The sequence below is a fragment of the Carcharodon carcharias genome, chromosome 7 (genome assembly GCF_017639515.1).
Source record: "Carcharodon carcharias isolate sCarCar2 chromosome 7, sCarCar2.pri, whole genome shotgun sequence".
NCBI lineage: Eukaryota > Metazoa > Chordata > Chondrichthyes > Lamniformes > Lamnidae > Carcharodon > Carcharodon carcharias.
Genome location: NC_054473.1, coordinates 120661757 through 120679313, shown reverse-complemented (window position 1 = coordinate 120679313; position 17557 = coordinate 120661757). Strand labels below are relative to the sequence as shown.

The window sequence follows — 17557 nt, the reverse complement described above, 5'->3', positions numbered from 1 at the left end:
CTCTCAGTCCCACCATCTCCTATTATCTCCTCCTTTATCATTGTCAGCATCTCCACTCCACGCCATTTCCCCTCTCTTCAGTGCTGAGCACCCTCAACCCCACATTCTCCCAAGTACAAAATTGAGTGGTGAATGGTAGGTTTAGATGTTTAACTTTGCCTTCACACAGTAAAATTCTCATTTTGGTTGGCTTTGTTGAAGGGAGGTGAGTGATGACTGAATGTAAAATATTTTAGCACTTGGAGAAGGGAGAAATTTGAGCAAATGTTAACCTTAACCACTCGTGCATTTATAGCAGTTAGTTTAAAGAGCAAATTATTTACCTGCTTCCCACCTCAGTTGTAGGTACAGCAGCAAGGTAGAGAGGAGACAAAGCAATAAGAACTGCTGTGCGCATGTAGCACCAGCAGTGAGGTGTCTCACTATTTCCAAATCTGATGTAATTGTGAGACACAGTGGCAAAACTAATCTTTTATCTTTTTTCCACCCCTTTAGGTCATTGAAGTTTATGACTTGAGTAAAGTTAAATTGAAATACTGGTGAGTATTTTTACTCTGTTTCCCTTGTGTTAATCAATCTTGCTAGAACTTAAGTATAGGCCAATGGCTGCAGTGGTGTTACCAGGGCTTTGGAAAAAACATACTGGGCATTGCTCAAGTATTTTCTAGCAGACTGAGCATGCAGGATTCCCATTTATCTTTTTGTTTAAAGGGTTAGAATGCAAGAAGTTAATGTATTGCCCGTCTTCTCTGGTAAATAAAGAAAGCTCCCTGGATTTTTTTTTGCTTTTATGTTAACTTTTAGGATTGTAACATAATAAGTTTAATATTTGGGTTAAGGTGAAAGCTGTTAAGACCAAGCACAGACTCAAAGTTCAAATCCAATAAAAAATTGAAAATGCCGTTATTTATCAATTTAAAAAATTAACATTTTTCCCCAATTATATCCTTCCCACTGGTATTGATGCCTCTGCGGAGTATAATTCTGCAGGAGTAGGACACTCAGTTAGTTTAACTAAGTGTTTATTATTCATGTCAGCTTTGTCTTCAAGCTATTCAGCCTTTGCTCTCCCCCAGCTCTTCTCCACTAAGATACTGAGACCAGTAGTGGACACCCATGCTGCCACTCAAGTTGAGAACTGCTAATTTGGAACATTTTATTCATTAGTAATGCATTTTTCACCAGTAAATCATCTGCCAATTTATTGGAAAAATCCACTTTTTCTTTTAGCTGTTAGCTAGTGAGTAAAATGGGGTGTCCATTTTAAGATTGAGTAGGTTTGTGTGTTTTGAAGTTTATTTGACAGCAACTAAATCCATTAATTTTCACAAGGTTTTGCAATCAATTTTAAACCCATTAACAGAAAATGACTGACTCAAAGGGACCACTGCAACCAAACATTAGAATTAATCTGAGATGTTATTTATTTTTCTTCTTCTGTTTCTTAGTTGAAGATTTTTGGTGATCTTGTTTGTCAGATTGAATGGTTCTGATATTTTGTGTTCCTGTAGCAGATTTTTGTCATGTGCCAACTGAGGACAATAGGGTAGGTCAATGCTACTCTGAAGTTGCCACAAAGTGATTTGTGAAGGGAGCTTAGGGATTGCTTTTACTCCAATCTCTCGTCACCCATTGCAATGCAGCTGAGAGCAAGAACTCAGTTGAATAGCTTGCATTTCTGGCTATATAGCTACATTGGCAAAGTAGTTTTATTGGCCATTTGTAACACTCTTCACTACAATTGATTATCAGCGCACCACAAATGATATTTGTTTTGACAAATTTACCACCATTATTGAACAATGTATAATTCAACAAAGCCTTCCATCTACTCTGGTAACTGGAGTATTTGTATGTCACTACTATAGGATAGCTATTTCTGTGCATTTACAATGAAAATTGAGGAACGGGTTTATGGAATTTTAAGCTGGAAGATGGAAGTTTTAAGCAGAAATTGATAAAGTACAACCACTGGAAAAGGTGCGGTAAGAGTCCAGTTTTGGTGACAAGGTAAAACATCAAGAAAGAGCAGGTGAGGCCAGGTTAGAGAAGGACTGGATGGGTGGACAGCATCAGAAACTTGTCAGAGGAAGGAATGACAGTGGCCTGCAGAATTGCAGTGAACCCCGAGAGATGCCTATGGCCCATGTGGACTAGACTAATTATGGATGGAAACTGGAACATGACAGTTCAGAAAACTGCTCTGGATTGTTTGGTTACTCTAGGAATTATTGCAGGACCTGTAATTACTCTATAGATTCAAGATATTCAACAAGTTATGCTGAACCTCGATAAAGCTCTGGTTTGGCCATGTCTGTTTGCCACACTTCAGAAAGGACGTAAGGACCTTGACAATGTTCAGAGGCGATTTTCCAGAATGGTGCCAGGGATGGGGGATTATAACTACAAGGTTAGGTTGGAGAAACTGGGGTTTAGATAAAATAGATTTTTAAAAAAGCTGTTTCCATTAGCTGATATAGAAAGACTGTGGGACACAGATTTAAGGTTTTGGGGAAGAGGTATGTGTTTGAGGGGTGGGGGGGTGGGGGGTTGTCGAATTTCGGGAACAACATTTTTATCTAGCAAATGGCAATGATCTGGAACTCGCCACCCACGAGGGTGGTGGAATGGAAACAGTCGATGATTTCAAAAGGAAATTGGCTCAGCACTTGAGAGAAATAAACTTGCAGGGCAACTGGGATAGAACCCGACTGAATTCCTCTGCAGAGAGCTGGCATGGTGGGCTGAGTGGCTGCCTTATGTGCTGTAATGGCTCTGACTCTATGATCAGTGGAGCTCATTCTCTGCCATTTCAAATATCATAAGCACCAACATATCACAGAATGTATGTTATAATAAATATAAGGAATAGGAACTAGAGTAGGCCATTTTCCCCTTTGAGCCTGTTCCCCCATTGAAAAGATAATAGCTGATCTTCAACCTCAATTCAGCCTTGCCCCACTGCCCATCTATCCCTTCATTCCCTCAGTACCCAAAAATTTATTGATCGCTGTCTTGTATATGCTCAACAACTGAGCATCCACAGCTCTGTCAGATAGAGAATTCCAATCCTTTGAGTGAAATGACTTCTCCTCATCTGTGTCCTAAGTAGCCAACCCCTTACTCTGAGACTGTGTCCCCATGTTCTAGATTCCCCAGGTGAGAGAAACATTTCTCAGCATCTGCCCTGTCAAAGCCCCTTAAGAATATTTATATGTTTTAATGAGATCACCTCTTGTTCTCCTAAATGCCAGGAAATATGGGCCTAGTCCGCTCAATCTCTCCTCATCCAAGGGCAAACTCCTTATCCCAGGAACCAGTCTAATGAACCTTCATTGCACTCTGTTGAGGACAAATATATCCTTTTTTGAATAAGGAGACCAAAGCTATACACACTACTCCAGGTGTGGCTGCTCCAATGTCCTGTCTAATTGTCGGAAGACATCTTTACTCATATGTTGCAATCCCTTTGTACCATTTGCTTTCCTGATTGCTTGCTGTACCTGCATGTTAACTCTGATTCATCAAGGGCAACCTTGTCCCTCTGAATACAAACATTTCACAGTATCTCACCATTGAGGAAATATTCTGCTTTTCTATTTTTCACACTTGGTCACATTGCTTTCCATGTGCCATGTTTCTTCCTCCTCAACTAATCTGTCGATATCCCTCTGTAGCACTTTATGTCCTGCTTACCACTTACTTCGTCCTCCTAACTTTATATCATCAGCAAACTTGAATATGTTATACTGAGTCCTGTCATCGAAGTCATTACTATAGATTGTAAATAGCTGAGTCTCACGTACTGATCCTTGCAGTACCCCTCTAGTTACAGCCTATTTCTGTCTATAAATCTGTGCTGACTCTGCTTAACCATATTATAATTTTTAAGTGCCCTGCTATCGCATTCCTAATAATTGATTCTAGCATTTTGTCTACGATTGATGTTCAGCTAATTGGCCCATAGCTCTCAATTTTCTTTCTTCCTCCTTTCTTAAATAGCGGGGTTTCTGTTTGCTACCTTCCAAATATTGGGAACTGTTCCAGAATCTAAGGAATTCTGGAAGATCAAAACCAATGTATCCATTTTCTCTGCAACTACCATGTGGGTTGTCAGGTCCAGGGATTTGTCACCACTTAATCCCATTAATTTTTCCAGTATGATTTCTTTCTTCTTACTGATTTCTTGAAGTTCTTCATTCTTGCTAGATCCTTGGCTCTCTGTTATTTCCAGAATGTTTTTGTTTTCTGCAGTGAAGACAGATACAACATATTTGTTTAGTTTCTCTACCATTTCCTTATTCTCCATTATAATTTCACCTATCTCTGCCACTAATAGGCCTACATTTACTTTCACTAATCTCTTCCTATCTGTGTACCTACAGAAACATTAACAATATGTATTTTTTTGGCTCTTGCTAGTCTATTCTCATGTTCTCTTTTCGCTTTCCCTATCTATTTCTTGTTCTTCCTTTGAATTTTAAAATGCTCCCAATCATCTGGCTTACTACTCTCTTTGGCAGCATTATATGCCTCTTTAACTCCCCTTGTTAACCAGTTGGACCACTTTTTCTGTGGGGTTTTTGTGCCTTAAAGGAATGTATATTTGTTTTAAATTATGTATTCATTAAATGTTAGCCATTGCTTGTCTACTGTCAAATCTCTCGATGTAGTTTCCCAATCCACCTTGACCTCTCATACCTGCGTAATTTGCTTTGTTTAGATTTAAGACCCGAGTTTCAGACTTCTACATCTTGCTTTTCTGAGCTAAGATCCTTTCTCTCTACTGTCTTTATCTCATCCATTGTTATCAGAGCTACTCCTCCTTCCATTTTGATATCTCTTCTAAAAGTTAAGTATCCTGGAATTATATATTTAGTTCCCGATCTTGGTCACTTTGCAGTTAAGTTTCTGTAATGGCTATTAGATCAACCCGTTTTGATTCTTTCTAATTTTCCCTTACATAACCTTGGTCACTATTACCCTATCACCTTTGTTACTCTCACTATTCCCTTCCTGACCTACTTTATTTTACCTAAAATGTTATTCTGCTCTAGACCCTTGACATTTTCCTTGCTGCTTTTGAATTTACCATTTCCTGAATCCTCCCATGCCAACTTCATTAGTTTAAAGACCTGTCTACTGCCCTAATTATTCAATTTGCCAGGACAGTGACCCTAGTCTGGTTTAAGTGGAGCCTGACCCAACAGAATAGCTCCCTCTTTCCCCAATGTCAGTGGCTAATGAAGGAAGACCCCTGCCTCTCACACCATTCTTTCAACCACATGTTTAACCTTCTAATTGGGTTATCCCTATATCAGTTGAGGTATGGCTCAAATAACAGTCCAGAGGTTTGAAGTAGAACCTTTGCAGTTCTACATTTTAATTTTGACCCTAACTCCTTGAACCACTCTTAGAACATCATTCCTAGTTCTACTCATGTCATTGGTTCCTACATGGACCATGACGCCTGGATCCTCCCTCCTGCCAATCCAGCTTTTTCTCCAGCCAGGAGATGTCTTTAACTCTGGCACTGGGCAGGCGACACAACTTTAGAACTTGCAGATATCTATTTCCCGGACTATATTGCCTCCTATCACCAATACGTTCCTTTTAAATGGCGTGCACCATGGTGCCGTGGTCAGTTTGTCCACTGTAGCTGCAGTCACCTACATAGGTAGCAAGTACCTCATACCTGTTGGTCAAAGTAATGGGCTGAGGCCCCTCCACTATATCCTAGATCCCCATACTGCCTGACTCTCAGTCTCACCCTCCTGTCCATGACCTTTGACCAGCTCTAAAGTTTTACTTAACTTAAGGACTTTGGCAGCTTCCTGGAACAAAATGTCCAAATAACTCCCCCTCTCTCTGCTGCGCCATAACGTCTGCAGCTCAAGTTCGGCTCAGCAATACTGAGCCAAAGTTTCTAGAGCTGCAGACACTTACCACAGATATGATTGTCAGGGATTGCAATGCTCACCGCAAACTCCCACATGCTGCAATGTTGTGAAGTTGAAAGGGTATATGGCTTCTGAAAGAAGCTATAGCCATGAATGAATCATTTCCAATGTATTTAATTGTAAGCAAGTAACCTTAAGATGGAATCCAAGTCACAGTTTTTTCAAACTCTCAAGCTTTAAGTGTTGAATAAACAGTCCAATCAGCCCCCAAATGCAGTTGTTTGTTAACTTGATTTTTATTCCCCCTGATTGCACAGTACTCAATGAAAATTGTGGAAAGGGTTTGAGTGCAAACTTGGTGGTCACCAATCCAGATCACAGAGATTAAATGTATTCTTTAGGATTTCTTTGGTAGAGCTCCTACCCTGCACTTATCTATTGCATATCTAAATTATTCATACCAGGAAGATCCTTGGTTCATGTTAGCTAATATCCACCAAAGCTTTGCTTTGATATTTTCAGTAAATGATCTGACTATTTGTCAATTGGGAAAGGAAAAATTGTCCAAATTCCTGCTCCAAATCATCAACCAGTAGCTGTTGGAAGCACTCATGCAGGACAGATGTAACTCTTTCAAGTACAAACACGTTTCCATCTGTTTCAGATGAAGTTACATTGTTTCATAGTTTGCCATTGTGAGATTTGAACTCTTGATCTTGGGGTTACAAACCCAGTACCATAACCACTTGGCTATTTAGGAGGCCATTTGCCTGTGAGGGCATCACAACACTCCTTGTTTAGGCTTTCACAAATACTGGGTGCTTTGTTGAAGTACTGAAGCTCAACCAGAGCCTTTGATGGGGAGGGACTAGTAAACTCCTTTAGGCTGCTGCACACTACAAGTAGAGCACAGGCACTCGGGGTGATACAAGGGTTTGAGTGCCTATGTTGTATTATGTGTTCTGACTGCATGCTGTGAACATGTTGACTGCAGGGAGTTTCCCACAAAGTGACGAGTGGTGGTGACCAATGGTTATTGTGACTAGTGGAGAGGGTGTGGAAAGAATGCCTCTGTCACAGGGAGGAGCACCAAAGAGTGCTGTCTACTTAAACCCACTCATCTATTTGGTAGTAAATGTCAAAGACATCAAGCATTACAGCTGGCAATCGAATAGGTCTGCTGCTGCATGTGATTGCCAGCTGGTAATTTATCACTTGCCTGAGGTTGACTTTTGGTTGAGAAGTGGGGAGACAAAAAAAAAAGCTTGAAGTCTGCTTTTCCCACTACTAGATATGTCTCCAATCTCAGTTGTAAACTTTTTTTAATGGATCTTTCTGATTTGTTCCTTATTCTGTTGCAGTGGTGTACACTTCAACTCTCAGGCTATAGCTCCAACTATAGAGCAGATTGACCAGTCATTTGGAGCAACTCACCCCGGAGGTAACTGCTGTGTGTGCATGTGCGTTGGCAAAGCAAATATAATTAGAGGTGTAAAAATTAAAAGCTTCTGATTAAATAAATAGAGAAAAGTTAAGACATAAGTTTAAGATCATTGCATAAAGAATGGCAGATATGTTTTGGTGAGTTAATGGCACCTGGGATGTCCTACCGGGAATGGTGGTGATAAACAGAATCCACAATAGCTTTTAAAAGAACTGGATAATAAGGCAAAAAGGGGCTTTAAGTGGAATGAATAGGAGAATGTGATTAAGTGGGGATAGCCCTTTGAGAGCTGTCAGGCAGAGTGGGCTGAATGGCCACTCACTGCTGTAAAATTCTTTTTGATTGTAGAATTGCTGCCTCCAATTTTCCAACCATTTTCACCACATTAGCACTTGGGTGGGAGGTATGAGAAGGAAATGCATTTCCTGCCATATTGTAGGCAGAGGCATGAGCTTTGTGTCCAAGATTGATGGGACCATCTGAATTTTGGTATAATTTATTCTTTTCATGCCTTCCACATCACTTGTTAAGATTGCACTGGATGCAGATTAGCTGAAATGCTTACTCATATTAAGAGCTTAAAACTAAAGTTTATAATGCAAATTAACTGGGGGACAGGAAACATACATGCTGTTTTTTTACTGCCCCTTACAGGTGTTGATTGTAAAGTTTATCCTTTATTGTATAGGGGCAGGGCGTTTTGCTAAGTGATTCAGGGGAAACTATTCATTGTTGATCTTGGGTTCCCCTTGTGCAGTGGGTATTCCTTTTTGGGGTCTATTAGAGAATGAAAAAAGAGAATAAGCAGGAATGATTGGATGTCAGCAAGTGAGGCAACATTACACCCAATATTTCCAGAGTGCAGTAACATATTGTGTGTATTGCCAGAACAATGGGCCAATTCATCTCTCAAGCAATGCAATTCTGTTGAGCTCGATACAATAAATGCAACAAACACAACTGCTTTGTAACAGCAACAGGTTCTGGGTAGTCAGGTTTCCTGATTACTGATGCCTGTAGGCCAGTGGGGCAGGATATTTCTGGTGAGAGGAGCAGAAGTGAACAAATATGGTACAAGTTGATTGTTGTACACACAGAAGCATATTTATCCAATGTTGGGAGGGATGTAAGAGAATCTTTTACAGCCTGCTTACTCACAAGATGAAGCACATTAGTTTTAACCTTTATTGCTCTTCCTTTCCCTCACATTCTAGTGTACAATGCCGCTGAACAACTTTTTCATCTCAATTTCCGAGGGCTTTCCTTTTCCTTTCAACTGGACTCCTGGAAAGAAGCACCAAAATTTGAGGTGAGGAAGCCACTTGTAAAGCCTTGAGCAGAGTAAGTGGCTTTGCTCAGAATTGAGGTGGAGTTGTCCATTGTTCTTGGATATGTATCATTTTTTTTTCCTACCTAAGCCTACAACTGCCCACAATCACCACTAAGCTCCCTTGATGGCTTAGCTGGAAATGCACTGCCCAGTGTGGAACTGAGCCATACCAATCAGAAAGCTCTGAATTTGATCTGCGTTAAACCTCTGCCAAGATTGTGAAAATTCTCTGTCAAATAGAGAGAAAATTGGCCGAGTTTTCCACTCCCAATTACCATCCAGTGATTCTTGCTATGTGCATCTGTTGGGGATTGGATAAGGTTAGCCGTGATGCTCTCAATCTACCAGTTTGCCATCACTCTATCCAGAAAGATGGTTGTTTGCAATGTTCCAGACCAGCCCAGTGTGAGAAACAAAGGGAAATATTGGCAGAGAAATCTTGTAGCTCAACACATCTAGCAGAACTCAGAGATGCAACCCTTACAAGGGCAGTTTTCCTCTGTCCCTCTATCATTCATCTGGGCTGAAGTGTGTAAGCCCCCAGCCTGTTTTGAAGTTGTCATTTCAGTAGGCCTAAAATTCTCCCAGTGAACGCTAACCTCATGGCAGGGCCTGGAAGCATGGAGAAAGTCAATACAGTTGCCGGGCTGACGGGGAGGGGCCAGGAGGCAAGGGCGCAGGTGGCTGTGTGGCGGGGGCGGGAAGCAAGGGACCGGGCAGGGGGGCAATGAGGCGAGGATGAGGGGAGGCTGCATGGGCAGGGTGGAGGGGCAGGTGGGGTGTGTGGAGACGAGGGCAGGTGTGAGAGGCGATGGTGGGGGTGGTGGAGATGAGGGTGCAGGCGTGTGGGGGGATGAGTGGTTGAGGGTGGGCAGGGGGAGGCAAGGGCGTGCATGCGGTTGGGGGAGATGAGGGCGGGCAAGGAGGAGGTGAGGACGTGCAGGCAGGGGGAGACGGCACGGGCAGGAGGCGAGGCAGCGAGGGCGGGGTGGGGAGGCAGCGAGGGGGGAGGCAGGGGGAGACGGGAGCGCTAGCAGAATGTGACGGGGAGGTGAGGTTTCGGGGGGAGGCGGGGTTTCGGGGGAGGGGGAGGCGAGGTTTCGGGCGGAGGGGGAGGCGAGGTTTCGGGCGGAGGGGGAGGCGAGGTTTCGGGCGGAGGGGGAGGCGAGGTTTCGGGCGGAGGGGGAGGCGAGGTTTCGGGCGGAGGGGGAGGCGAGGTTTCGGGCGGAGGAGGAGGCGAGGTTTCGGGCGGAGGGGGAGGCGAGGTTTCAGGGGAGGGGGTGACGGGGAGGCGAGGTTTCGGGCGGAGGGGGAGGCGAGGTTTCAGGCGGAGTGGGAGGCGAGGTTTCGGGCAGGGGGGGAGGCGAGGTTTCGGGGGAGGGGGTGACGGGGAGGCGAGGTTTCGCGCGGAGGGGGAGGCGAGGTTTCGGGCGGAGGGGGAGGTGAGATTTCGTGCGGAGGGGGAGGCGAGGTTTCGGGCGGAGGGGGAGGCGAGGTTTCGGGCGGAGGGGGAGGCGAGGTTTCGGGCGGAGGGGGAGGCGAGGTTTCGGGCGGAGGGGGAGGCGAGGTTTCGTGCGGAGGGGGAGGCGAGGTTTCGTGCGGAGGGGGAGGCGAGGTTTCGTGCGGAGGGGGAGGCGAGGTTTCGTGCGGAGGGGGAGGCGAGGTTTCGTGCGGAGGGGGAGGCGAGGTTTCGTGCGGAGGGGGAGGCGAGGTTTCGTGCGGAGGGGGAGGCGAGGTTTCGTGCGGAGGGGGAGGCGAGGTTTCGTGCGGAGGGGGAGGCGAGGTTTCGGGCGGAGGGGGAGGCGAGGTTTCGGGGGAGGGGGAGGCGAGGTTTCGGGTGGGGGGGAGGCGAGGTTTCGGGCAGAGGGGGAGGCGAGGTTTCGGGTTGGTGGAGTGGGAGGCGAGGTTTCGGGCAGGGCGGGGACGGGGAAGGCGAGGTTTCGGGTGGGAGGGAGGCAAGGTTTCGGGTTGGTTGGGGGGGGGTGGTCACGGGGGAGGTGAGGCCTGCTATGGATGTAATGACGTTAGAGGGGCAATCCTGGATTAGAAGTTGAAGATCAAGTTAAGGAATTAAGGATCTGGATTGTGGCTAATGGAAGCTATGTGGGTATTGGGTTTGATGAATGATGTGGTTCAGGAGCAAAGAGCTTGTTATTCAAGTTGGTTGTGTTGAGGGACGTGTGGATTCATTACTTGGCTGATGAGATCCAGACCTCTTTTTCCTTTTTATGTACTATTCATTCTTGCTGATAAAATAAGAAATGTTTGACTGATTTGTGTTTACACAGCCCAAATTTGCACATGGCCTGGCTTCCCTGCAGATTCCCCATGGTGCTACCGTGAAACGCATGTACATATACACTGCAAATAGTCTACAGGACACAAAGTAAGTAGACTGCCAAAGATATGGGTATCCATGTGATTTCCCTGATTGGTTAGGTTGGCTTATGCATCTCGTGCTCGTTGGCACGAGATGTACAAAAATTAAGTTTAATGACTGTCAAAAATCTGTGTTGTCTAATAACTTTAATGAAGTGGAACATTCAAGTGAACTGAATACTGGTGAATGTCAGCTTGTCAATTTGCCACTGTAAAACAAATCTAAAGCTGCACATATTTGGTAATTGCTAGATCTTTCTTGCTGTTGAAACCTAGATTGTATTTGCTAGCAGGTGCCCCTTTAATGGGCAATGCCTTTGTGGTGTTTTTATGGCAGCCCCACAGTCTCAAGGTAGTAATTAGTCTTGGCTTGGTTAGTCGATGCCACTTGCTTGCTGTGTGTATGCATGGTACTGTAAAATATTAAAGGCTAATTAAAGACATGCACAATAAAGTATGCTTACTATAGAGTTCACAGTTCACTACAACCTGTTATCCAGTCTGTAAAAACAGAATGCTGGAATGATACAGAAAGTCTGAGCGTGTGAAGATAAATTTATTTATCAGTGGAGTTTCTTGAATTGCTTGTGAACTAAGTGCAACAATCTGGCTTTTATAGAGCTCCCATGATGCCACTGAGTTGTTTCTATGGTAACGTGTATGCAGAGACTGTTGAAGTATTGAGAGATGCCATGGGACCTCTGGGTCTCCGGCTGCGACTACTGACAGCAGGTAAAACAAAAATCATTTTGCACTTTTTTTTGGCGTGACTAACGAAAGGGGAAATCTGATGAACCGCTTACATGAAGGATCCAAAGTAATGCTATGTTCACTTCTTTTAGTGAATTCCTGAGTACACATCATATGTAGAAATGATACAGCTCTTCAGTTGAGGTGTGAAAGAAAACCAGGAAATTTGTCCCATTGCTGTACAAAGTGGGAGTCACACAGGCTGATAGAGTGGGAACAGTGCTCACTGTCAACTTTGGCTGAGGCAAATCTCACATGGAGTCAGCCTGATAAACATGTATGCCTTTTCTTCTGAAAAATACCACCAGCAATTCATAATCTTGCATGACTTTGATGTCAGCTTGGCTCAATTGGTAGGACCATTGCTCCTGAGTAGAAGTTTGAGAGTTCCAGCCTCACTCCTGACCTTGTATACTTAATCTAGATTGCTGCCTCAGTGGAGCCGAGGAAATGCTGTTTCATCACAGGGCTTAAGCTGAGGCTTGCATCTGTTCTGGTCACTGAAAAGTCTTGTGAGATCCAGTGGCACACTTCAGAGCAGGGAATTCTCTTTGGTTAACCTTCTTACCTGAATGCTACCAATATTTTTTTAAACAAGTAAACTGCAAACTGATCCCTTATCTTATGCTGTTCTTGGCACCTTGATGTGTAAAATTGCTGCTTACATAGCATTGCTGTATTTCAAAATCATTCAATATCTGACTCTTGGTATGTCTTATGATGTATAAATTCATCTTCCTGATCTTCATGGGTCAGGTATATTTGTACTGTGTGTCACTAGGCTTGATGCTTTATTACCTCGAAATTGCCAACCCCTATCTGTGTACAGGTCTTTTTCCCATCATTGTGTTAGAGAATAAAATGTTTGCACCGAGAAAACTATTGGTGAAACTGCAAGGTGAGAGCTTACTAAAAAATGTTCTAGTCTACATCAATTTACACTTTTAATAGATTGACCCCATTGGATTTGTGAATCTTGCATTTAAATCCTCTTGCAGAGAGCAGACTTTGCTAATTACCTGTTGATATAAATGTAAGGCGTAGCTGTGAAGCTTTTCAGATTGAGCTCCCAGGTATTGACAGCAGAGGCAGTTGGCCTTTCCAGGATATTGCTTTGGTATATTTGTCATATTGCTTTATTCCCCATGATGCCAGGAGGCACCCTTGGAGTATTGGTATGACTAAACAACTTCAGCAGAGCCTAAGACAGGTAGGTGTCTTCTGTGGCTCTGTAGTAACTCCCAACCCCACAGTGAGTCCTCAAATTAACTCTATTTTTGAATCTCTATTGGCATGATACTTTGGCTCCCTCTACTGGTTCAGATGAATAAATGCACTGCCTGGCTGAGCCCTGTACTGCAGCATGTAAACCAGGAATGTTTATTGTGTTGAGTCCACTAAACTTTCTGTCAAGGAGATAACAGATTTACCTGTGTTCCTGGTTTAAGAGTGTAAAAGATTCAACCATATCTCTTGTAATATTCAGCAGTTCCAGTGAGTGCCAACTGAAAGTCCATGTATGTAAGCACCAGATGTGGATAGGGTTTGACTTGGCTGTGATGACTCCTGTAGTTAAGTAGCCCTGTCAGACAGAAGGTACAGGAACTTTGGAACAACAAGGCTCACAATTGGAACCGTGTGAATCACTATATTCGGAAGAAAAAAATCAAAGTATTTGTACAACTAGGAAAACCAAATTCAATTATCTGTGTAGCATTTTTTTTATTTGTTTATTCAGAGGGCATTTAAGAGTCAACCACATTGCTGTGGGTCTGGAGTCACATGTAGGCCAGGTAAGGACAGCAGATTTCCTTCCCTAAAGGACATTAGTGAACCAGCTGGGTTTTTACAACAATCAACAATGGTTTCATGATCATCATTAGATATATATCAGACTTTTCATTCCAGATCTTTTTATAATTCAAATTTCACCATCTGCCATGGTGAGATTTGAACTCAGGTCCCAGAGCATTACCCTGGGTCTCTGGAATACCAGTCTAGTGACAACACCACTATGCCACTGCCTCCTCCCTGAAGAGCAATGGGGATGTATTTATTGAATCTTCATTTTCAAGAATGTTCTTTCATAATGGTTCAGTGGTTAAACTAGCCAAGTTTGGATGCTAAACTCCATGATCAAAGAAGTTCCCAAATTTAAATATAGAGTCAGCTGCCGGAGCAGCAGTGTTGTGTTATATAGTTGGCTGTAATGCTCTTAGACGAGTGAAGTTGGGATTGTGCAGTGTATAATCAGTGCCTGACTCACATGTGAAGCACCCATGATATGGGAGTATGCAAGCAAAGTTGAGGCAGAGGAAAAAGAAACAATCAGCATTCATCTGTTTAGTAACCCTTACTCCCAAGCATTTGGGGCATCTCTAATGGCTTTTTGCTCTAATACCCTGATTGGCAGATTATTCCAAACATTTATCATTCTTCCTGATCTGTGGAACAGAGCCCATAAATGAGAACTCTGCAGCTACTGAGCCTTGACAATCTTGCTGACCTTGTTGTGCTCATATTTTTATTTCTTTTTTGCGATTTGGTCCTGTTTATAGTTTGTAGTGGCAGAAGTTTGGAAAGGGTAGCTTCACTGGTGGGTAAATTCTAAATTGGAACACCTCGATCTCTTTCAGTAATTTGAGATATAAAGAGTTGCCTGAGAACCTGGATTGGATGTGTTGTCAGGAGCATACTTTGCTGCTTTCAGTAGTGTCATTATATGAAATCGACCCCAGTTGCACCTCTGATCTGATATTGTTGTGCCACTCTATTCTTGTTACTATCTGGAACTAGGCTGCCCCAGCACCAAAAGTAGGGTTTCATTCTCTGCAAGCTGGAAAACGGCTTGAGTGAGGAATTGGAAGAAATTATTCTTTAAAAAGCACCTCTTGTCCATGGGGTGACTGTGTCGGAGCCCTTGGAGCCCCCATCTGCCTGCTCTGCAGTTCAGCACTCTGACTGGGATGGAATACTATTCTTCTCCAGAAAGAGGTTCCTGACAGTACTCCCCAGAGTTGTAGATGACATGATTTCATGGCGAACTTGATGCTTTAACACAGCAGATGATGTGTGCCAGGCAGATCAAATCCACGAGGGAAATTTGCTCACGTGGTCACAACGATTTTGCAATTCGTATTTTATTTTGAGATGCCTGCCCTGAATTCAGAAGTAGAAGTCCATCTCGAAAGTATAATAATCCTCATAATATTATTGATTTATTGTAAAAGTAGGTTAGTGTGTTTGTGCATGAGTGTGTGTGCACACGCACATGCGGGATTTAATTGAATTAGAGACAACTGGTTTGGAGGTTTGACTCATCAAAAGAAGCAGGTTTGAAATGCTAACTACGTAAATGTAGCCAAAGTTTTAGGATGTGAGGTAGGAGAATTTGCATTTTTAGATAAATCAGGGTAGTTTGAATTTCAAAGAGATGGTAGGATGTTACACCGAACCAGAGAAGCTAGGCTAAGATTTTTTAAGAAACTAAATTAAACCTTTATTAACAAAAGAAAAGATTTCAAGCACATACATAGGCCTACAAATTACAGCTGTAATAACTCTTAAAACCTCTAATTTGGCTTCCAGTTACACATCCATTAAGGCAATGTTAAAACAAATAGATTTAAACAGATCCAGGCAAGTCACCACAATACCCTTGACAAAAGTGGCTTTTCGTAGCTTCGGTTTCTGTGGACAGCTTAATGCACAAATACTGAGGCTTTCATACTTCAGGTAGATCTTGAAATGCCTTTCCTGACACGTAGCTTAATTTCCCTTTATACATGTTCCTCCCTTTTAATGCAAATTCCATTGTTCCCATATGTCTTTGGAACTTTATTTCTCTCATAATGTAAATCTACTCATGGTGCTCATATTTTAGCAGTAACCTTTAAGAAAAATAAGCGCACTGCTTGGCCTAGCTTCTCTGGCTAGGTGTAACAGCCTGCCATCTCTTTGACATTCAAACTGCCCTGATTTATCTAAAAATGCAAATTCTCCTTACCTCACATTCTAAGACTTCAGCCATGTTTACATATTTAGCATTTCAAACTTAGCTACTTCTGATGAGATAAAGCCTCCAGACCAGCTGTCTCTAATTCACGCACACGCATGCATGCATGTACATACACACACACACACACAAACACACACACACTCACACACTATTAACCGACTTTTGCAATAAATCACAATACTATTATGAGAATTATTATACTTTTGTGACACATGGGCATGTGTGGCCATGGTTACCAACTAATGGGAGTCAGTGGAACACCACAGAGTGCTGAAGGCAAGGGCTGATGTATGTCAGTTTCCAAGCATTTGTCCCACATAAATGGTTTTCACTGCTAGATTTGCTTCTGGCCAGAGCTGTGTAGATTGAAAGTGTAGTGTGCTGTCTCTTGGGATTTTTCCCCTCCTGCAATAAATAAGCAATAAACTTGTGCACCAGTCGATGCAAACTGAGATCTTCACTCAAGTAGAAATGCAGCAGAATCACTGTGCACTTCGTGTTTTCATGCAATTTTTTATTCATTCACTGAATATGAGTGTCACTGACAAAACCAAAATTTATTGCCCTCGAAGATGGTGGTGAACTGCTGCATCCCATTTAGTTTAGATACACCCACAATGCTGTTAGGGATGGAGTTCCAGAATTTTGACACAATGACAGTGAGGGAATGACGATGTAGTTCCAAGTCAGGACAGTGTGAGACTTGGATAGGAATTGCAGGTGGGAGTGTTCCTTTGCACGACTGCTCTTGTTCTTCTAGCTGTTAGTAGTCATGGGTTTGGAAAACGCTGTCAGAGGCGCCTTGGTGAATTGCTTCCATGGATTTTATAGATGGTAAATACAACTACCACTGTGCGAGGGAGTGAGTGCATGAGGTGGTGGATGGTGTGCCAATTAAGTGGGCTGCGTTTTCCTGAATGTTGTCGACTTCTTGTGTTGTTGGAGCTTCACTCAACGCGGCAAGCGGAAAGTATTCCATTGTACTTGTGACTTGAGCATTGTAGATAATGGACAGGCTTTGGGGAGTCAGGAATTGAGTTACACATCACAGAAAACCCATATCTGACCCGATCATGTAACCACAGTATTCATATGTTTGACCTGGTTAAGTTCCTGGTCAGTAGTGACCAATCTAGATCCCCATATGAAACTAAAGAGCACATCAATTGGAACATCTTTGTCACAAGCTTGCAGTAATTCACTGATAGGGCCCTATTATGCAGGCTGTTAATTCTCATAAGCTCAATTTAGCTCATCTCCACTGGGGTCTGGCTCTAATGTTGAAGAGTGACGTATTTCAATATTCAATAATGAGGAGGCTTACATGGTTAATGGTGGCTAGTTACTAACTTTATTTTATTCGCTTGTAGAATGTGGGCATTGCTGGCTAGGCCAGCATTTATTGCCCATCCCTAATTGCCCTTGTTCAGAGGGCATTTTTAAGAGTCAACCACATTGCTGTGGGTCTGGAGTCACATGTAGGCCAGACCAGGTGAGGGCAGCAGATTTCCTTCCCTAAAGGACATTAGTGAACCAGATGGGGTTTTATGACAATCGACAATGGTTTCATGGTCATCATTAGACATTTAGTTCCAGATAGATATGTATTGAATTCAATTACTTATAAAAAATACATAGTCAAGTTTTTAACAACACTATTCCTATCTGACTGTGTGTGTGTCTCTCTCTCTATCCATAGCTCCTCCCTCTCTCTCTCTCTCTCTCTCTCTCTTTCT

At 43.0% G+C, this 17557-nt stretch overlaps 1 protein-coding gene across 2 annotated transcripts in view; it reads left to right on the top strand.

The window, feature by feature from the left end:
* The window catches only part of phaf1 (phagosome assembly factor 1), an 82911-nt gene that overhangs the window by 53132 nt on the left and 12222 nt on the right, over positions 1-17557 (top strand). For both annotated transcript variants that reach the window (XM_041191906.1, XM_041191905.1), the window contains exons 4-8: positions 496-539; positions 7262-7341; positions 8559-8653; positions 10963-11060; positions 11673-11785. In XM_041191906.1, the coding sequence (XP_041047840.1) occupies positions 496-539; positions 7262-7341; positions 8559-8653; positions 10963-11060; positions 11673-11785 (430 nt within the window). The remainder of the gene's footprint in view (positions 1-495; positions 540-7261; positions 7342-8558; positions 8654-10962; positions 11061-11672; positions 11786-17557) is intronic.